Source organism: Oncorhynchus gorbuscha, linkage group LG02, assembly GCF_021184085.1.
Source record: "Oncorhynchus gorbuscha isolate QuinsamMale2020 ecotype Even-year linkage group LG02, OgorEven_v1.0, whole genome shotgun sequence".
Classification (NCBI taxonomy): Eukaryota; Metazoa; Chordata; class Actinopteri; order Salmoniformes; family Salmonidae; genus Oncorhynchus; species Oncorhynchus gorbuscha.
The window spans coordinates 70,932,523-70,955,579 of NC_060174.1; the positions used below are offsets into that span (position 1 = coordinate 70,932,523).

A 23,057-nucleotide genomic window follows, 5' to 3' on the forward strand; every position below is an offset into this window, starting at 1 on the left:
GACTTTGAAACAGTTACAGAGTTTAATTTGTGTGATAGGAGAAAACGGAGGATGGATCAAAAACATTGTAGTTACTCCACAATATTAACCTGTACAGAATTTTAAAAAGCCTGTACAGAATAAGGAATATTGCAAAAGATGCATCCTATCTGCAACAAGGCACTAAAGTAATAATGAAAGAAACTGTGGCAAAGCAATTCACTTTTTGCCCAGAATACAATATGTTATGTTTGGGGAAAATCCAATACAACACATTACTGAATACAACTCTCTTTCAAGTGTAGTGGTGGCTGCATCATCTTATGGGTATGCTTGTCATCGTTAAGGACTGGGAGTTTATCAGGTTAAAAAGAAATGGATACTGGGAGATGAATTCACCTTTCAGCAGGACAATAACCTAAAACTCAAGGCCAGATCTACGCTGGAGTTACTTACCAAGAAGTCAGTGAATATTCTTGAGTGACCAAGTTAGAATTTTGGACTACTTTAAAATCTATGGCAAGACCTGAAAATGGTTGTCTAGCAATGACCAACAACTGATTTGACAGAGCTTGAATCTTTAAAAAAAAGAAGCCTATCAACTCCTGAGATTATGGGTCTTCCAAATGGACAATCAACCCAAGCATACTTCCAAAGTTGTGGAAAAATGGCTTAAGGACAACAAAGTCAAGGTATTGGAGTGGCCATCACAAAGCCCTGACCTCAATCCTATAGAACATTTGTGGGCAGAACTGAAAAAGCGTGTGTGAGCAAGGAGGCCTACAAACCTGTCTCAGTTACACCAGCTCTGTCAGGAGGAATGACCCGAAATTCCCCCAACTTATTGTGGGAAGCTTATGGAATTCTACCCGAAATGTTTGACCTAAGTTAAACAATTTAAAGGCCATGCTACCAAATACTAATTGAGTGTATGTAAACTTCTGACCCACTGGGAATGTGATGAAAGAAATAAAAGCTGAAATAAATCATTCTCTCTACTGTTATTCTGACATTTCACACTCTTAAATTAAAGTGGTGATCCTAACTGACTTAAGGCAGGGGATTTTTACTAGGATTAAACTGTGTTTAAATGTATTTGGCTAAAGTGTATGTCAACTTCTGATTTCAACTGTACCTACTGGAGAACTCTTCTTTGTCTACACCCATTCCGCATCGTTCACACCCTCGTAAGCTTTAGCCCCACCCATATCTTTAGGAATTCACATGAGGCTATGTACTAAACAACCAAAGATTTCAAGACTAAAGGCTATTTTATACTACGGTGTGTGCTGGAGTGTGAATTTGTGCATTTTTGTGAATTTTTATTAGGATCCCCATTAGCTGACGCTGTAATGTTAGCTAATCCTGGTGTTCCTAATCTCAGAGGGTTGTCAGATTGTCCGTTCGTAAATATAGAGCGTTTCGCAATCGGGGCGTTCAGAGCACACACTGGCCGCTCTGGCTGAGGAGTAGGGTTGATCAGAGCATTCTGACCGAACAACAGCAGTCAAACACCCAAGCTAACTGGCTTTCTTTGACTAGCTTGCTGGCTACTTCCACACACAAATGAGAGAACAATTCACTGACCATTTTACTCGACCTAGCAGAACTGGTTAGGCTGTTTTTATGTTATCCAGAGTGTTGGTGACTGCAACTGTGCTGCTGGCAACAATTTAATTACTTTTATTGCCAGCGTTTACTGACACGGACCATATTCAACGGGTGTTGAGCGTTCGTAAATGTGTTAGTTATTCTGTGCTCTGGCACACTCAGACGAGAGTGCTATGAAATCGCAGTAGGTAGCCAGAGTGAATTTACCAGCTACGTCTATCAACAGTTGTTGCAGTGACATCATATACATTCTATTGAAATAGTTACTTGCATAGAGGAGTCTTTTGTTTTAGACATGTAGCTAGCTAACTCTTAATGTTACTACCATGCATGAATCTGCAGGTTCAATGTTAGCTAGCTAACATTGGCTATAACTAGCAATGCAAAAAGCTCTGAGATACAAATAATATTACTACACAGATCATAGATGGATGCTATGGTTGCCCTTAGTTTGAAGATGTAATCCGGAGACAGGTGTTTTATACAACAGCCTTCTGTGTGTTCTCTTTTCGGCTCCATCTGCATATTTGCAATCAAATACCAGCATTTTCTCCATCTCCTTAGCTATCATACTCTAATTCCACTGATTTCAAAACTCAGTCCTCCAGAAAGTGGAGAGCAACACTTATGTAGTTCTACTTTGTGATATCTTTCCAAACAGCCATGTTAGAAATGATTACCTATACGTACTGACCAGCTCATGTTATAGACAGAAGCATGCTACATGGCTGATCAATCTGAACTCATCTCTCGGCATATCCAGCCCACTCATTATCTCAGCCAATCATGGCTATCTTGTAGGTTTCTTTATTTTTTGTGGCTAAACCAACTAGGCTCCTAATGATTTTTTTTCTTCATATTTACAGATGGCATACACATGGAGTTATTATGGAAAATGAAAGTTCACATGTTCCAGAAGGAATTTCTTACGTTCAAATGGCGTTCCTGTGAAGTAGTGACACGTGACATATGCCTCGTTTCCTGAAACGAGTCACAAATACACAACATACACATTCCCATGGTAAAATGTGCATTGATAAAACACCACCCATCAAATTTAGCCTCGTTTTAAAGGAAAATACCTCCGTTGTCTGCTTTCCTTGAGTAGCATTCAGGCAGTGAAACCAGTTGTGTCCACAACAAATAATCAGCATCAGTCTTCAAGCAGTATACCTGCTGCTGCTTAACGACTGTGTCGCTGGACAAGTGACTGTGTGTCCTAGTTATGAGCTAGCTCTGTGGTCAGGATTGCCTCTGAGCCATGACTGAGCATTGAGAATGAGGCCATTCAATTATCTGTGGCGTGCTCTAGCTGCGGTGGCTGAGCTCTACTGAGCATGTTAAGAGCTGAGAATTATTCCACTCTGTTCTGGAAGGCCCTGTGAAGCATAACCAAAAACTGGAGGGTTTTATATGCTCTCCCAATCCTCCTCTCTCTGAAAGGATGAGACCTTTTTTGGGTCCTTTTTAAGCCGCGCGCACACACACACATACTCTAAGTGATGAACGTTAATCATATCAATTAAGTGGGCTGCAAACCTCGTCTGGGGTTACTTTAACACCGCACAGTGTTAGAGCTGCAGTGATAGAAGTGTGGACAATAACCAGATAAGACTCTGGAGGACAGGGGATTGTTAATGTAAAATATTACTGCTGTAAAAACAGCCAGACTGTTCCCGTAATGGAGGGGAAGCGATTCCTACTGTAAAAAAAGATTTATCTTGTTCTTCCAAATGGTTAGTTACATAAAAGTCAACAGTTCTTTATGATGGCCTTTAAATTGTAGGTGAGAGTGGGATAAGTTGAGACATTTTTTACATTTAGCATCACTACGTCAAAGGAAATATAGTATTCTTTCTAGCAAAGATATCTACATATATTTCAGGATGTTGTGTATCCCTGGAAATAATCAGAATTCATGTAAACATAACAGTTTTGAAAACATAGCTTGTTCAAAAATAGTTGAGCTGCCTTGGGGTAAGTCAAACTCATGGAATGGGGGTGTGGTATATTATATATTTACATTTTAAATGTTTAGTCAACGCTCTTATCCAGAGCGACTTACAGGAGCAATTAGGGTTAAGTGCGTTGCTCACGTTCACACCGACAGATTTTTCACCGAGTCGGCTCGGGGATTTAAACCAGTGACATTTTGGTTACTGGTCCAACGCTCATAACCACTAGGCTACTTGCCACCCTAGATTCAGATATAGATCTCTCTGTTAAATATCACTTACCCTTCCATTTGTTAACCCCGTTGTCTGGGACAGGAATATTGTTACAAAATGCCAATTCGTAGGCAATTTCTCTGCATTTGAGGCTACTAAGCCCATGAAACTTGTCCGCAAGATTTAGCAAGCTCAGACTCCATGTCATCAGATAAGACCTTGTGTGTCTCGGCTACTCTATCATAGCCTCTCTTTCACTCAGGTACAATGTACCTCTTCAGTGTCATTCAGTAAATTTGTTCATTCCTTGCTGCTGTTCGAATGGACTTCAGGGAGGGTGGGGTGGGGGTGGTTGGAGTTGTCAACAAAGCAACATGACAGAATTATGATGCCAAGTTTTCAAACTACCGGTAGATTCTTTGAGAAGATATATAAAGCTATCTGTGCATTTGAACAACACCATAAACACACATATTTCACTGAATGAACACTGCTGCACATGCTGCCACTGTTTTGAACAGATTCGATGATACTATTTAGGAATGAGCAGCCAGCTGACAAACAAACGAACAAAGCATGCATGCAGATGCAATAAGTGAAAATACATGATCTAGCTAAGGATATCTAACATAAGTCACAAAGCATGATGTGCTAGCCAGTTAATGTTGATTCTGAAATAACTTCATATTTCCGAGTTAGTCAGATATTAGTTTAGATAGACTTGAAATTGGCATGGGCGCTAACAAGCTACAGTAGCAAGCTACCAGCTAAAGTAGCTATAGGTAGCTAGCTGCTTATCAAAGGTAGATAACTGGTTCTTTTTACCCAGACATCTACAAAACTATTTCTCAGTGTTTCTCAAAATGACTGTAGCTGGCTAATTAATATGATCATTTTGATTTTGTGATACACCAGGTTTTGTGCTGTTCCCCTGTCACCTACAGTAGAACCTGCTGAACAACATGGGGGGGGGAACACAATTGGCCATGCTTTTTGTCCTACCAGATCTGCGCTGAGAAGGTTCTAGCTAGTGTATCCCTCTGTCCTTCGACTCTTGTTGGATATTGATGTCTGGTTTATCAGGTCCCAGGCTCCCATGACTGTTATGATTATTTATTTACAAGTTAATTACAATGAGCTTTTTGCTATAGCGCCATTTGTACATGATAGAGCAGATCTAGTCTCACTTGTGGAAGTAGGCCGTTTGGCGCGAGAGACTCATTGAGAGGGAGAGCAGACCTAGAAGTTCTGACTGAGCGCACATTTGAATGGCCCGGGACTGTCCATTTACTTTATGCTGTTTATGCTATGAAATCCTGAAATTTCATTGGGCAGTTCACCTTCATCTGTTGCTGCTAGCAGATTCACTGAGGGGCAGAGTAATAAGTAACTTGTTTTGAACAATATATTTTTTAACAGGAAAATGTACCCATTTACTGCATTTTTGTGAGTATATAAAACCTAATCCATAAAATAAATTATTTTTTGTACCTTGACCAATCACAAGTGGGGTGCCACCCCTAACGCCCTAATGGGCGGGCCGCAACTGTTCACTTGTCTCACTTCCTTGACTGCTCTCTCAAGAACCTCAAGGGGGCTAGACCCCTGCTTGTTTTTCATTTGTATACATGGGACATGATGATGTCTGCTCTGTAACAATAAAAATGCACATTGAGTTCATATTCACTCTTGATCAAATAGGGGCTTAGGTGGTAGGCGTGACAGGGGTGTGACATGTTACACCCTTTTTCTCCCCAATTTCGATCTTGTCTTATTGCTGCAACTCCCGAACGGGCTCGGGAGGCGAAGGTCGAGTCATGCATCCTCTGAAACATGACCCACCAAACCGCGCTTCTTAACACCGGCCCGCTTAACCCGGAAGCCAGCCGCACCAATGTGTTGGAGGAAACACCGTTCAACTGGCGACCAGGGATCAGCCTGTAGCCGCCTGGCCTGCCACAAGGAGTCGCTAGAGCGCGATGAGCCAAGTAAAGCCCCCCTATACCATATGACACTTGGCCAATTATGCGCCCCCCTATGGGACTCCCGATCACAGCTGGTTGTGATACAGCACGGAATCGAACCTGGGTCTGTAGTGATGCCTATAGCACTGCGATGCAGTTCCTTAGACCGCAGTGCCACTCGGGAAGCCCTACATGTTAGAATTTTAAGTCCAATTTCCTGCAATTCTACAAGTTTTTCCATGGAGCTGAGAGACATTTTTGCAGTTTAAAAGCAAATTTACTGAAATTCTACACATTTTACCATGCAGCTGAGAGAAAATGTTACAATTTTAAATCACATTTCCTACTATTCTACCCGAAATAAATGCTTACAGTAGCTGCTCCGCCCAACAATTTCAATGGCAGAAAAACCCTGGATATGCATGACACATTGAAAAAAAACATTATCATCATTTGTATATGGGTTATGGTGGCCATTGGCTCAACTTACCCCAAGGCAAACATTTTGGCTATATTAGCCCATATAGCTACAAGGATGCCCTTTCATGCTACATTTAGGACCTCATAATGTATCTTATAGAGACCCCAACTGATATATAAAACTATCTACATTGGTTTAGATACAGTACAAGCATCATGAAACCTATAACACAATAGATTCATTTGACTTTGTGAAAATTATTTTTGGGACCTAACTTGCTTACCACTTTTTCTATGAGGTTTCTTCCTTTACAAACTTCATGAAATAAGGACCTCTTCCTAAATATTTGTTCAAATAATTAATTTTATGTATGGTTTCCTCGAAACAAGAGTGGCTCAATTTACCACTTTAGCTCAACCTAACCACTCCCCCCTAGACACTAACATTACCCCTCTTTTCTCTGTGTTCCTTCAGTGCTTTTCTCTGTCGTTTTTATCATTGTCTCTTTTTTATATAAGTATAAGACTAAAGTAATATTCACAGACCTAGGATCAGTGTGACCTCAGAGATATACCTGGGTCAACCGGTTTGGAGTATGTGAAGTGGAAACGCTGCAAAGGACCCCCCTTAGACATTACCTTAGCAAGCTACATATTGATGCTAGTGAGGAAGAATGAACAGGGTAGGGTGGAGGAGGAGGGAGGGAGAGGGAGAGGGGGGGGAGAGAGCGAGAGTATGGAAATAGAGAGGGAATGGGAAAGAGAGTGAGAGGGGAGAGAGAGAGAGAGTTGGAGAAGTGGAAGCTGTTTTCCTGTCTCCTCTCCTCTCTTGTTCCTCTGCTCTGCTCCTGCTGTTGCCATAGTGTTGTTGCTCATCTGTCCCTGGCCCCCAGAGGCAGAGCAGCTGCAGTACTTCTTGCTACACTGCACAGCTCCATCCTGGGCTGTGGGGGGGTTGGGGGTTGTCACAAGAACCATTGTCGTAATTGGAAGTTAATCCCCTGGTTGTTGTTTTTTTTCCCCCTACTCCTTAGCAACAGTGGTAAGGCAAGAAGGTTTTTTCTGAAGTAAATGTTCTGTCGTATCAATGTCATATGAGGGGACACATGAGAGAACATTCTCCTACAGCAGTTGTGAGAAGTGAAGTAGTCAGAAAGTGACACTACTGGGTGGGAGTTGCTTTGGTGTTGCAGCGGCGTTTATATTGCAGATCCATAGGCAGCAGAAGAGATGGCTTATGTTATTGCACTGACTAATCGTTCCATGTTTAAATGTCTGTTTATGACGAAGACTATTAACTCACCCAGCCATTATGGTTTTAAGTCACAAATGATTTACAGTCAAATCAGGTCAGAGTGTTTTTTATCAAAAACATTCTTGCTTACAGAATAGAGCCTATTTCTCTGAAATGTTGTTTCGTTTTTTTTCTGAAATTGTCAAAGCACAAATGAGCACAAATCATATCGCTTGATTTATTACAGGCTCCTTCCCTCCCTTCCTCACACAAGGGTAGAAGTGGTGTGTAGCTCGGGACCTCTGTTCTCCAGCCTATAAGGCAGCTTGTTAGAGAGAGTCCGGATCTGGCCTAGGTGGCCCGCTCTCCAGGCCACCCTCAGGATGGCGCTGGGCCAAGGGCTGACAGGGGCTGGGGGTTGGGGCAGATTGACAGGCAGTTTACAGTGAGGGATGGAGGTCCAGTAAAACAAAATAGCAATTAATGTAGGGGTCAGCCAGAGAGCTGACAACCCCTGATCCTGCCTATCTCGCTCTCTCCCTCTGCAGGGTGTTGTTTCATGCTGGTGCAGTTAGAGAAGGGCACTGGCACTCTATGTAGTATTGTATCACTGGCCCTGGAACATGGCCCACATCTGGGTGGAGACAAGGGGCAGTAGGGGCCTCTGTCTGGGGCACCTGCCCTGCCTGGCTAGGGGCTACCCAGCGCGTACTGTTGCACATCACTAAGCATTCTTTACTGTGTGTCCTGATGGTGTTTCTGTTAATATCGGTACACTTCGCAACATGATGCCTAGGTCTAAACATAATCGTCAATCAGGCTAATCAGGCAGTGTAATGGCTATAACCTGCTATAGCCTGCAGGGGCTGCAGTGCTCTGCTGTAGCTTTGTCTTACGTCAGGTGGCGTCACTCCTACGCAATGCGTAAGACAATGCTGCTGTGGTGCTTGAGTCCTCAGGGGCCGTTTGCACCAGTTGGTCGTAAGTGGGTTGTAACTGCACGTCCGACGTAAAATGTGTTCAACGCCGGAGTTTGACACGGCAGGGCCAGGGAGGGAAAGGGGTCCAGGACACTGTCGCCGACATGGGGTTTGACACGGCAAGGCCAGGGAGGGAAAGGGATCCAGGACACTGTCGCTGACATGGGGTTTGTCACAGGGTCTGACACGGGGTCTGATCGGGGTCTGAAAGGGATCTGACATTTGGTCTGACATGAAGTCTGACATGGGGTCTGACATGGGGTCTGACATGGGGTCTGACATGGGGTCTGACATGGGGTCTGACATTCGGTCTGACGTGGGGTCTGACATTCGGTCTGACATGGAGTCTGACAGGGGGTCTGACATGGTGTCTGACAAGGTGTCTGACAAGGGGTCTGACGTGGGGTTTGTCGTGGGACTGACATTCGGTCTGACATGGGGTCTAACATGGGGTCTGATGTGGGGTCTGACATGGGGTCTGACAAGGGGTCTGACGTGGGGTTTGTCGTGGGACTGACATTCGGTCTGACATGGGGTCTAACATGGGGTCTGATGTGGGGTCTGACATGGGGTCTGAATGGGGTTTGATGTGGGACTGACATTCGGTCTGACGTGGGGTCTGTTGTGGGGTCTGTTGTGGGGTCTGACGTGGGGTCTGACATGGGGTCTGGAGTGTGTTATCTCTATTAGCCTACCTACTGTCCTAGTCCCTTAGTCTGTCATGCTTCTCAGTAGCCTGGTTCCAGTCTGTTTCAGTTAACAATACACTCCTTGTACTCCATGTCACGTGTGAAATTGTCACAATGTCTTTGGCACATGTCATTGAGTACAAGGACTGGAACGTTAGCTAAATAGACTGGCAACAAGGTTAGTTTCTCAGGCCAGCCAGTTTAGAATATTTGTTTTAAGTGCATCATTAAAAGATTAATTCAAAATTACAAATAATAACCAGACTGTTCTCTCTGTACTCTGAAGACACATGACATGCTGTGTTACCTAACAGGCATAGCCAGTAAAGGAAGTAAGGGTGCAGAGATACCCAGTCTCTTTAGTATACGGCTCCGAGCCTCATTGTCTAGGTAATTTGTTAAATGGTTATAACTCCCCTTGCTCAAGTACTCAAGATATGTCCGTAAGCAAGAATCTCATTAGCATAACATTCATATTTCAGAACAGCTCTTAAGAGTCATTCTGGATTTGGCCGCTTCGTCTTACTTGCCTGTTATTGGGATGCTAATGTTTTACTAATCACACAGGGGCTCATTGGAATGCAGTGGGAATGTTCTGGTTGAGTATGAGCCCATGCATCTCCAGGGTCCTATCATCAGCTATAAGCTGCTCCTATCCATCTTCATAACTGTACAGGCAGAGTGTGAAGTACAGCTAATCCGTCAGATTAAAAGGAGACCTGGGCCATACCTCACAATGTTTACTACACAACGTTACATCTTCAGAAAGCGCCATCTACACACAGCGGCCTCTCTCAAGCACTAAATCACAGTGTCACCCTCAGCCTCCACACCGCTCTCCCTCCCTGAGACTCTCATCACTTTCCCTGTGTGAACAACAACAACGGCTCACATCATTAGCCCCCCACCCGCTTATTCAAAAGCACATTTTGGAACAGCCAAAATGCTGAATGACTTGGTAGAGCAGCAGCATTGCAGTTTGATCCAGTAGGTGGCTGGCCTGAAGCTTTGGCATCAGATTGCTGATTGCACCGGGGCTTGAAAAGGTCTTTACTAGTTGGATCCAGGCCTTTCATTAGCCTGCGCCCAACGCTTAACAGCCTCTCTCTCGTCCCAGGCTATCTGTGGCAGCACTTGTTTGCTGTCCTTGTGCAAATGGCTGGTGTAATCCCGGGCTTGAGTTCTTGGGCCTGTCAGTCCGCATTTGCGCTAAGCATCTATCCCTCTCTCATCTCCTCAGCCCTAATTGTATTGTAATTATCAAATTAGTCATCTATTTATGCACACTAGAGCTGAGATTGGACCAGTTCTAAAAAGGTCAGGACGAGAGAGGAGAAGCTTGGCCCAATGCTCCCTCTTTATCCTGACCTCTCTCCTAGCTACAGAACACTAGCACAGGACAATTCACACTTACTGCTTCTTGTCCCATTTCTCTCTCTCTCTGTCGTTCATTCACTTTCTCTCTCTCTCTCTCTCTCTCTCTCTCTCTCTCTCTCTCTCTCTCTCTCTCTCTCTCTCTCTCTCTCTCTCTCTCTCTCTCTCTCTCCCCCCCCCTCTCCCTTTCATAATGCACTCACACATTAAACAAAGCTTTTATTGATATAGTCGGCAGTAGTACATATTCTGCACGAATTCGTCGTCAAAGAGAACAGATGTCATATTTATCTGGGCTGGCCATGGTGTAACAGAGTTTTGAGTGTTTATGTGTCCCCAGGGCTGAGGGCTTTGATCAGGTCTACACTGCTCTGACAGATGCTCTCTGTGCTCTCACCCGCTCGCTCATCAACCAGGCCAGTCGACGTCTCTCCCCATGCCAGTAATCTCCCTGTTACCATTAGATGAATGGGAGCTAGAAACAACTAACTGCTACGGGAGGCCTTTCTATTTGATGTGTTCCGCTATCTCTTATCATGAGAAATGACACACAACTTCCTGGGATGATTTCTCCCCCTCCCAGTGGCTGTGAGCTGTAGCCTTGAGAGGCTCCGGACTATGATGAGGGGACCATACCCTGTAATCAGAGCTGGCTATGTGATCTTAGACACCGGGGTGAGAGGTGGCTGGGGTGGGAGTGGGGATGGGGAGTCTAAGCACTCATCGGGGGGGGGGGGGGTCTCCTATAGTGGGTTGTTGCTGGCGGTGTAATCAGCTAGCTTTGGAAATAATCATGGCTGGTACACAAGACTGTCTGTGATTAAGGATTGGGGGGGGGTAGCTTTCTTATCAAGCAAGGGCTTTAGCCTGGATTGCTTGTTGTCAGACAAGTGTCCTTATTTTAGAAAAGAGTCAAAGTTACCTGGCTAGAAAATCAGTTGTCAACAAACGCTGTTTCAGTTAATCAGGAGCATGGCAGTATCAAGTGGTGCTGTTGATGCTAAGCCTGGGCCCTAAGGGTTTGATGGAGAGGATGGAGCGGAGAGTGAGGGGCTCCCTCCCCAGCTTTAACCCCTCACTGTCAGACCTCCTCTGAGCCTTGCTGCTACTGCAGCTGTGCTCTGGACCAAGACTCTCTTGAGAAACCTCTGCCGTTTATAGTCTACTTCGATCTTATTGCATCTTAGGTCTATGCCGCTCTGTCATTGCTCATCCATTTCTATTTATATATTCTTATTCCATTCCATATTCCATTAGGTATTGTTAGATATTACTTGTTAGATATTGCTGCACTGTCGGAACTAGAAGCACAAGCATTTCGCTACACTTGCAATGACATCTACCAACCATGTGTATGTGACCAATAAAATTTGATTTGATTTGGATTTGATACAGGGTATCTTAGATGAATATTGGAGTGTCCATTTTTCAGATAAGGAAATTGTGGTGACAAATGAGACTTGTCTTTGTTGTGGTGCCTTGGTGTATCTAGTTGATTGGGGGAGCGGAGGGTTAAACCCTGGCCATGGTCAGAGATGTATTTACCCATCACACTGCCCTGTGTAGTTGACTGTAGTAGATCAGTATATAGACTCGTGGGAACACGGAGCTCTGGGAGAACAAAACACTATAGGGCCTCCCTGGTCGGTGGGAAGCTGGGGCGGACTAGCCTACAGGGAGGATGGGCTCACCTCCTCTCCTACAGGGGATTTGTCTCAACATCATAACTGAACTTGCAGGTTCTGCAGGAAACATAGTAGGAACCTTCTCAGCTTGTCAGTTTCATTCACTAGTTGAGCTGAAAATGAGCTGAAAACCTGTCGAACTCAGAGCGAGAACTTTGTTCTGTTTTGTAAATGCAAAAAGGAATAATCTAATATTTGATATGCTCTTTTTGCTGTCTTTCTGGTTTTCCACTGGCGTACACTATATTTATCTTAATGATAATGTTTTTATATTGTCACATACCGGATAGGTGCAGTGAAATATGTTGTTTTGCAGGGTCAGCCATAGTAGTACGTCACCCCTGGAGCAAATTACGGAAACATATTTCTCACCTTGTTGACTCGGGTATTCAAACCACTATTTGGTTACTGGCACAAAGCTCTATCTGCAAGGCTATCTGCCGGCCCACTTTCTCGGTAATGTTGGAGGTAACAATTGCTCTGGCTTGTCTGTGCTGTATACATCTTCATAACTGTCATGTCTTATAGCAGTCCTGCTGCTGGACCCGGTCTCCCTTCCCGCTGTTCATAGCCACATAGAACTCCTCAAATGTATACAGATAATGAAAGGCTGCCATATTAACTGCAGTCGCTGAATCCCTTTCCCCCTTACACAGCCGCACCTTTCCCCCTTACACAGCCTCCCCTTTCCCCCTTACACAGCCGCACCTTTCCCCCTTACACAGCCGCACCTTTCCCCTTCAGCCGCCCCTTTCCCCCTTACACAGCCGCACCTTTCCCCCTTACACAGCCGCCGCCCCTTTCCCCCTTACACAGCCGCCCCTTTCCTTTCCCCCTTACACAGCCGCACCTTTTCCCCTTACACAGCCAGCCCCCTTTCTTTCCCCTTACACAGCCGCCCTTTCCCCTTACACAGCCCCCTTTCCCCTTACACAGCCGAACCTTTCCCCTTACACAGCCGCCCCTTTCCCCTTACACAGCCGCCCTTTCCTTTACCCCGCACCTTTCCCCCTTACACAGCCGCACCTTTCCCCGCACCTTTTACACAGCCGCCTTTCCCCTTTCCCCCTTACACAGCCGCCCCTTTCCCCCTTTCCTTACACAGCCGCCCCTTTCCCCTTACACAGCCACCCCTTTCCCCTTACACAGCCACCCCTTTCCCCCTTACACAGCCGCACCTTTCCCCCTTACACAGCCGCCCCTTTCCCCTTACACAGCCGCCCCTTTCCCCCTTACACAGCCACCCCTTTCGCTGTTAAAACACATTATTAAAAGGAGCTGCAATTCCCTCCATCACCTCCACCTCTCAATCCCTGCTCTGACTGGATGGGAGAAGGCAAGGAAGTGTGTATGCGCGCACACACACACACACACACACACACACACACACACACACACACACACACACACACACACACACACACACACACACACACACACACACACACACACACACACACACACACACACACACACACACACACACACACACACACACACACACTGGAGAGTTGCCCTCCCACCAATCAGTTCATATCTCATCTGAGTTCTCTGCTGCTTTTTAGATTAGGAATAGTCCTTTTGAAATGAGCTAATCACACAATATATCATAGCTGGTAATGCATTCAGAGACAGTGTGGATGATTGCAGGGGTAAGTGTGTCCTTGGAGGCTGCAGTCGGTGTCCCCAGCATGGCCTGATGCATGTTGAGTTGAGGGGGAAGTTAAGGTTGCAGCTCCCCTCTGTCCTCTATGTCTGTGGACTGACTGCAGGGTGTGCTGGACATATTGACAGTGATCCCTATGGACAGGGAACTCATCCCTAGGTCCTGCTAGTCTCCCAGAAAACAGTCTCACAACACTTTGTTTTACTCTATGCAGATTTATTCTGCTCTACAAGCCGTCAGAGTTGTTGGATTTTTACAACTGGCCTGTTTGTTCTGACTGGAATTCTAACACACACACACACACACACACACACACACACACACACACACACACACACACACACACACACACACACACACACACACACACACACACACACACACACACACACACACACACACACACACACACACACACACACACACACACACACACACACACACACACACACACACACACAGCCCCCCTCCTCCTTAGTCACTCAGTGGAAACACCAAACACTCTGCAGCCATTTCCCTAGAGAGGAGAAAGAAGCGAGAGAGGCCTGTTGTCTGTTGTCACCATGGAGAGAGAAATAGGGAAAGTAATTGCGTTGTTCCAGGGCTCTAGAAATCCCATCAGCCTTTGGGCAGCCCTGTCAGAAAGTATAAAGACAGCGCTAAAAACTTAACTGGCTACAGACAGGCTAGGGGAGCACCCTCGCTGAAAATGACTTACAATGGCCGGGCAAGACAGTCAGATTATCTATCAAGGGAAGCAGGTGAAACAGCTGTAAAAGATGTAGGAGGGCTAGCAGAGATGAACACTGGCTTGTGTTTCTATTACCAAGATTGCCAGTGATAAAAGTGAGTGATGTTGATAAATACCCACACAGCCTTTTATCACCAGCTGCCGTGGCTGTGGTTGCTGGCGACAACGGCGGGGCTGATAACCCTGGAGGCTCAGGGCCTGGGGAGGAGGGGGAACGAGATAGGGGGGAGGATACAGCTGCATTACCCCAGCCTGGGCTACGGCACAACAGCCCGCCGCCAGAATTTGCATGGTGACCGGGTGTCACACAAATGGGATGAGTTCCATGCTAATGGCCCGGAAGCAGAATCACATTAGTGCAAATGCAGGGTGTTTTCAGACCAGGCCTGGTTGGAGTTGGATATGTTACAGTTGCGTAAGGGACAATTTTGACATTTTAGCATTTATTTTTTTATTTAACCTTTATTTCACTCGGCAAGTCAGTTAATTAAGAACAAATTCTTATTTACAATGATGGCCTACCCCGGCCAAACCCTACCCCGGCCAAACCCTACCCCGGCCAAACCCTAACCCGGACGACCCTGGGCATATTGTGCGCCGCCTTATGGTACTCCCATTCACGGCCGGTTGTGACACAACCTGGAATCGAACCAGGGTATGTAGTGACACCTCTAGCACTGAGATGCAGTGCCTTAGATCGCTGTCCCACTCGGGAGCCCCTAACCTTATTCCTAACCTTTACCTAATTATCCTAACCTGCCACGTTAATTATCTTAACCTGTTGTGTAAGTTCTCCTAACCAGTTAAAAAAGTCACTTCTGCTAGTCAAAACCAGCAGGCCTGTCCTGAGAACTGCGACCCAGGAGAAGAAAAGAGAGTGCTGGGGTGTGTGCGTGTGTGTATGTACATGTATGCGTGTGTGTGTGCACTCGTGCATACATGAATGTGTGGAACTACCATGTTAAGGAGTGCCATCATTTCTCTGGACATTTCAGTAACAGCTTGTGAGTAATGAGGTTGGAGTCGTTCGTTATCTCAGAAGGAACAGTGTTCTAACACTGTTTATCTTATTGTGACAATTTCCTATTTCCCCCAGAACTCCTTGTGTTTTTTAAATGCTCTGTGCACACTCTGCTGCAGATGCACTTAGCTGTGCCATGTTGCCCTTTCTGATGGCTTGGGTAATAATCCTTAATATTTCTGCTACTTTGGAATTAATTGAGGCTTTAATGCACTCTGATTCCTTCCTCCAGCACAAGCTAATTGTGTTTTGAAAAATAATAAATGATGTATTTCTTTGTGACTGTCTTAAGTGTTGAGTGTTTTGGATCAAATGTAAAGTACCTTAATGTTTTGTGGAGCAAAAACAAACATGTCAGTGGCGTTTAAAACGATGAAATGGAGGCTTTAATTGTGCCACACTCTGTTTTGCCCTGTTGAAATGAAATATGTTTTGATTAGAGATAGCAGTGTTTGTTAAAGTAAAGTGCAATCTGAAATGACATTGTTAGATGTGTAATAAAACATTCATCTTTGACAGATTCTCACCACAGGCTGCAGCACTGTTGTGAGTTGTTGCCTGTTTTTGAGGTTAGAGAGTGCCTTTCGGGGCTGCTTTTAGAGTTTGCATCAACATTAAATCTGAAAGACCATGCCAAATAAGTATTATATTTTCTCTCATAGCAGGCAAGGGAAAAGGGTCCCTCTCATACACTTTTGGACAAAAAAAAAACTGCTTTCTAGAACCCATAAGGGTTCTTTGTGTGTCCTCTCTACTACAGACCCCTTTTTGGTTCCAGGTAAAAACCCTTTTGGGTTCCATGTCAAACCCTTTCCACAGATAATTCTACATGGAACCCAAAAGGGTTCTTCTATGAGGACAGCCGAAGACCCCTTGTGGAACCCTTTGTTCTAAGAGTGTACACGATGCTTTCCACAAAAGGAAGTCTCACCATGACAATAGAGAGGCCCCTCCTTTCTCTTCTCTCTCGCTTTATCTCCCTTGCTCTTCCGTCCCTTATGGAGGGGCCAGTCTAGAGCTGATCTCATGTTTGGACTCACATTGAAAGGTGTTATGATGCGTTTTAAGCCTGATCACCCATCTCTTTTCTCTCTCCCTTTCTCTCTCCAGATGGTCACAAGAACAAAGAAAATATTTGTGGGCGGATTGTCAGCCAACACGGTGGTGGAAGATGTGAAGCAGTATTTTGAACAGTTTGGGAAGGTAAGGAGAATCGTTGTGGGTTCCTCCCTTGTATGGTCTGGCAGTAGGCAAACCATGTCCGTGTGGGTTGGAGGGTGTTCATACCCTGTCACTGTCCTCGGCTGCTGTTTCCAGGCTGTGGTCTGTGACTAACCTCCCAGTCCATTCTGAGTGAAGGGGATGCAAATACGCAGCCAAACATACTGCAAGAGATTTGCAGAATTACATCCATAGTGCCTTCACACACCGACTGTACTCAGGTACATATTCATATGTATTGTTAGATAATACTGCACTGTTGGAGCTAGCATTTCGCTACACCCGCAATAACATATGTTACATTTGTGTATATGACCAATACAATTTGATTTGATACTAGATTTCAGCTCAAGGTCACCTTGTGTGAAACTGAGGATGCTTCCTCTACAATATCAGCTCAGCACTTGACCTCAATAATTGTCCTTTGAGTATGTACTGCACATCACATCTCTCTGTGTGATATAATCTCTGTATTTCTGAATGGCCAGTTAAGTCAATCATGGGTATGTAAATCCTTTAACACGGCCGCATAACTCCCCAGTGATATGTAGTTCCATGGTAATTATGGTCAGTGGTAATTTAGCTTCTGGGTATGGGAGCAGAGCATAGGCCAGGGCACTAGCTGGAATGTTATTCCAAAAGAAGATGACTCACAAGGGGAGGAAGTAGCAGTGAAGCCATAGCTGAGCCCAGCAGCGTGGAACAGCAAGAAAATATTCAGAGCGGGCATGGTTGTAATCATCGAGACTGAAAAGGGCTCAACACAAATGTCGACTTGATTGAATGACATGATTGACTTGATTATACAAAGTTTTTTTTTTTTTACCTCATTAAGGAATCCTCAAACACTTGTGAGGAGACAAACAAATCAGTCTGATTGTGTGTGCATGTGTGTGCGTGCGTGTGCATGTGTGTGTGTGTGTGTGTGTCACAGACAGGGAGGAAATCACAGTTGTTAGCCTAGGTGTTATTAGAAGGGGAGGTGGGCAGGAAGTGGCTTGTCTCTTCTGCCTGCCTGGCTGGCTGATGGTGTCTGTGTCTGTTCCGCTGCATCCCCTCTGTGACACGCATCCAACCATTTATTAAATAACCTGGCTGTCCAATGCAACCCGCCATTATCACCACACATGCTGCGCTCTTAGGAGTCGTCCGGAGAAAGAAAACCAATTCATTTAGTTTCTCCTCCACATAAGGATGGAGAAGGAGGGAAGGAGGGGGGATGTGGCCACAGCAGTGGCAGCAGGGCTCATCATTCAGATGTCTGGGATGTACATGTCTAGAATGCTTTAGTGAGGAGAGAGAAAAGGGGAAAGAGAGACTTAGAGAGAGATATTCTCCTCTGTACCAATGCAGCGCAGGACTCAGGTGAACACACTAGGCTAGCGACCTGGGAATTGTCTTTGGGTTCGGCTCTGTGTTTGTGTGGACTGGGCAAGGTGCGTGCGTTTGTGTATCTGTGTATGTGTGTGTGTGTTCAGGTCTAGGCGACATAGGCCAATTAGCAGGATGTGGGCAGGCAGGCAGCAAAGGTGGCGGTTGTTGTGGGGATAAGGTGTTCGAAACAGGTGGTGTGATCACACCGGGGTTACTGCAAGATATCTCTCTGTTCTTTCTCCTTTATCCTCTCCTCTCCTCTCCTCTCCTCTCCTCTCCTCTCCTCTCCTCTCCTCTCCTCTCCTCTCCTCTCCTCTCCTCTCCTCTCCTCTCCTCCTCTCCTCTCCTCTCCTCTCCTCTCCTCTCCTCTCCTCCTCTCCTGTCTTCCCTCAGCCTCGGACAGGGTAGGATACAGGAAGAGGAAGGGAACTGACAGCTCTCATATACATCACTCTCTCCCACTGTCCCACCTGTCATCATTAGTAAAAGTGCACATATCCAAACCCCCAGTACAACTTCGGAGAGGTCTGCCTGCTCTACATAGTGTTACTGTGTTACCCAGAGTACACTGAATACGTCCGAGTAATGTGCCGCTGACAGCCAGATGAATGGGCCTGAAGTACAGTATCAGTGTATAAGGACTGATTCTCATGCATCCCAATACCCCCGTGTGACTGACAGTGACAAGATCTCTCCTCTCAGTTCCTCTGAGGCAGCCCATTTCTACTGTATGTGTGTTGAGGGCAAAACTTACTGTACTGGCTTCATGTAGGACTGATGCATTAGGTTCACATAAGGGCCCAGTAACAGGTATGTCTGTATCCCGTAGAAAAGTCTAGGGGTGATTGTGTTCAAAATAAACACATCTCCTGGTATAATACCATTATGTGAGAGCTCTGCATCAGCAGATTTGTAATCATTCTTACATTGCATGCAGTTGTTAAAAACACTTACCATCAAGAAGCAAACAACTGGTAGCAGACCTTTGATTAAATAAGGGGGCCAGTGGTCACCCTCATAATTAATTACAGCCTGACATAACAATAGAACTAGACACCAGGCCAGAAAAGAGGACCTAACCACAGTGAAGAGCCTAACCACAGTGAAGAGCCTAACCACAGTGAAGAGCCTAACCACAGTGAAGAGCCTAACCACAGTGAAGGGCCTAACCACAGTGAAGGCCTAACCACAGTGAAGAGGAAAACCACAGTGAAGGGCCTAACCACAGTGAAGGGCCTAACCACAGTGAAGGGCCTAACCACAGTGAAGGGCCTAACCACAGTGAAGGGCCTAACCACAGTGAAGGGCCTAACCACAGTGAAGGGCCTAACCACAGTGAAGAGCCTAACCACAGTGAAGAGCCTAACCACAGTGAAGAGCCTAACCACAGTGAAACCTAACCACAGTGAAGAGCCTAACCACAGTGAAGGGCCTAACCACAGTGAAGGCCTAACCACAGTGAAGTTGAAGCCTAACCCAGTGAAGGGCCTAACCACAGTGAACCCAGTGAAGGGCCTAACCACAGTGAAGGGCCTAACCACAGTGAAGGGCCTAACCACAGTGAAGCCTAACCACAGTGAAGGGCCTAACCCAGTGAAACCACAGTGAAGGGCCTAACCACAGTGAAGGGCCTAACCACAGTGAAGAGCCTAACAGTGAAGGGCCTAACCAGTGAAGGGCCTAACCACAGTGAAGGGCCTAACCACAGTGAAGGGCCTAACCACAGTGAAGGGCCTAACCACAGTGAAGAGCCTAACCACAGTGAAGAGCCTAACCACAGTGAAGGGCCTAACCACAGTGAAGAGCCTAACCACAGTGAAGGGCCTAACCACAGTGAAGGGCCTAACCACAGTGAAGGGCCTAACCACAGTGAAGAGCCTAACCACAGTGAAGGGCCTAACCACAGTGAAGGGCCTAACCACAGTGAAGAGCCTAACCACAGTGAAGGGCCTAACCACAGTGAAGGGCCTAACCACAGTGAAGAGCCTAACCACAGTGAAGAGCCTAACCACAGTGAAGAGCCTAACCACAGTGAAGAGCCTAACCACAGTGAAGGGCCTAACCACAGTGAAGGGCCTAACCACAGTGAAGAGCCAAACCACAGTGAAGGGCCTAACCACAGTGAAGCCTAACCACAGTGAAGGGCCTAACCACAGTGCCTAACCACAGTGAAGGCCTAACCACAGTGAAGGGCCTAACTAACCACAGTGAAGGGCCTAACCCTGAAACAAACCACAGTGAAGGGCCTAATTTATCTGAAGAGCCAAACCTTATGCTTAGTCATGAAAGGCCTAACCACAGTGAAGGGCCTAACCACAGTGAAGGGCCTAACCACAGCGAAGGGCCTATTTATCTGAGATGGCTTATGCTTAGTCATTGGTTTACTGTAATCGGCTTGGAGTGCGTCTCACTCCAAGCCGTCCTTATTTGGCTAAGCTGAAACAACTGCTTGCCGCTTTGTTCCCCCTGGCCTTCACTGTGTTCTGTGCTGTGGTTTGACTGGGGGTCCAGTGCTTGGTTTTATCAGCCCCAGCCTGCAGTTGTTTCCAAGCCAGTGGTGGGCTGCCACAATCAGGCCTTAATGTCCTCCTCTGCCCCGGTTCCCATGTCCTACTGGGTGGGAGCCAGCTACTGTAGTACCAGGAGGAGGATCCCCCTTAACATGTTCACGGCCACTGAGCTGATTGGTCTGCAGGAGGGTTAGGGTGGGGTCATAGGGTCAGACTGAGGGAGGGTCCTGGGGTCATTTGAACCTGACATCTCTGTCAGAAACATTTTCCATTTCTCTAAGATTAGCTAAATATCTGTCTACACATCCTGTCGTACTGCTGCCGTAGGACAGGGACTACACTCACACACTGAGGGGAGAGAGGGTACAATGCTGTAGGTGAACAGGAAGACACAAAAGTATGAAAGCCTGTGGTTTGTGTCATCTCACTGTCCCTCAGTTCAGCACTAGGTCTCCTTCTCACACACTGACTTCCCCTGACAGGAAGCAGATGAGAGAAAAAAATGAAATATAAAATAATGAAAAAAGGATGCCTTAGTTAGTGACAGGAAATTTGTTCTGGTGCTCCGGTAATCTAATATCATGGCTGACATTTCGTTGTGCATTGAGATTTTGTAAATGGCAGAAAACCACAATGTGTGACTGTCCGTAACGGCTGCATCCAGGACTCCATGTTAGTTCATTTAGCATACTTGCCCAAGCGCTTACATTTAATAACATCATTTGAGTTTTTCAGGCGTACCAAATAAAAACAGTGCTGATGTCCATTAGTGCATTGCCAAGCTTCCTGCCCCAGTGAACGCAAACAACACCATTTAGATCCCCGCTTCCCAACCAGTAAATGTGGGACGCAGTGGAGGAAATCTTTGTTTGGGATTTGATGAGTTATTGTTTGTTTGCTAAAATGCATCAGATTAAAACATCAACAGACTACTGGAGATTCCTTCTTTTTTTCTTTTTTTTGCTCATGCAGACATTTTTGCATTGAAGTGAAATATGAAATCCTCCAAGCTTAGCCTTTTGATGGTTGGGATATTGAAGTATTACAACATTAAAAACACTTCAAATCCTGTATTTGCCTTTATTAAGTTCTGAACCAGTTTTCTTTTCAAGCCTTTGATATGCAGGAGACATCCTCTGTGACACATCGTACCTGCATCGCTTCAGAGATATCACAGTAGCTCATTTCTCTCCAGTCACACACAAGCAGGTGGACATTTGCATGACTTTTCCATATCCCTCTGCATCTCCTCTCACCTCTAAGAGTCTAGTTGAACATTTGCCGACAGTATGTGGCCTAAACTCTCCATTTAGCACTGTGTTGGATTTCTCCATCCAGGCTGTGGTCTCTATAGTAGTAGAGCAGAAGCACACAGCTCCAGTGTTATTGCTGGTCAGAGCTGGCTTGATAAGCCAGCATCAGGTCCATAGGACCTCTCATCTGCAGCATGCAAGGCTTGACTCCGGCTCTTCACTCTCCCTGCAGTCACTTGAAGTTATGACCTGAGACAAGAGTAGAGCAATGGAAATGAACTGGCCCTAAACCTGCTACTGCTGCAGGGACAAACAGAAAGAGAGAAAAGTATAGTTTCCTGTGATGATGAGATCAGTGATACAACAGAGGTGTTAGAGATGCCTGATAAAGGTTCTGTATCATTTCAGCCTGTGGTTTTGAAAGTATTGTTCACGAGCCTAAAATACCTCACTATCTGTAGACCCTAGCTACCTACCTATCTAGTTTCTGATGGAGCTCTGTGGTGTGTCCTGCTTTTAGGACAGCGCATCATGGGGGATTGACACGCGGTGGAGGTGCGTCTGTGCAGACTGTCTACCGGCGTCCCTCCCTGAAATGGCTCCCCCTGGATAAGCCAGGATTGCCTTGATTGCGTTACAGTGACTCATTATGTCAATGGCTGATGGAACGTAGAGGCCCCAGTAGTGCTGCTTAAAGAACGATCTGTTTAAAGAAGATTGACTGTGATTGGATGGGATTCCCAGCACCTGCTCACTGGGGTAAATCTGGTCAAGGCAGAAAGCAGCAGCAGCAGCAATCTTCCCTGTGGTATTGTGTCAGGAAGGAGGAAATGGACGTGTGAGGCGGGAGGGAGGCTACAGCAGCCGTTCAAACGGCTGGTGGGTTGAGCAATTCGTCAAAGGAGCTGTCAGAACTCATCTGCCACTCAGCATCCTCCTCCCTGTGACTATCAGAGCTCCTAAACAACCAGGCAAACCACAACCTGCTCTCTGCTGTGCTCTGTGTGGAGCTGTAGCCCAGGTGGGAAAACACACCGATAGAAACAGGCCCAGGAAGCGATTAGCCCTGAAAAAAAGCCTATTTCCTCAGATATATGGAATTTCACAGCCATGAATGCAGTGCATTAACCTGTAAGCATAAGCCCAGGGGCGCTAAT

The 23,057-nt window shown here is 45.9% G+C and overlaps 1 protein-coding gene across 13 annotated transcripts in view; it reads left to right on the forward strand.

Annotated features, from left to right (window-relative positions):
* Positions 1-23,057, forward strand: part of LOC124008625 (RNA-binding protein Musashi homolog 2-like) — a 343,271-nt gene that overhangs the window by 95,026 nt on the left and 225,188 nt on the right. For all 13 annotated transcript variants that reach the window (XM_046320058.1, XM_046320069.1, XM_046320047.1 and 10 more), the window contains exon 6: positions 16,653-16,745. In XM_046320058.1, the coding sequence (XP_046176014.1) occupies positions 16,653-16,745 (93 nt within the window). The remainder of the gene's footprint in view (positions 1-16,652; positions 16,746-23,057) is intronic.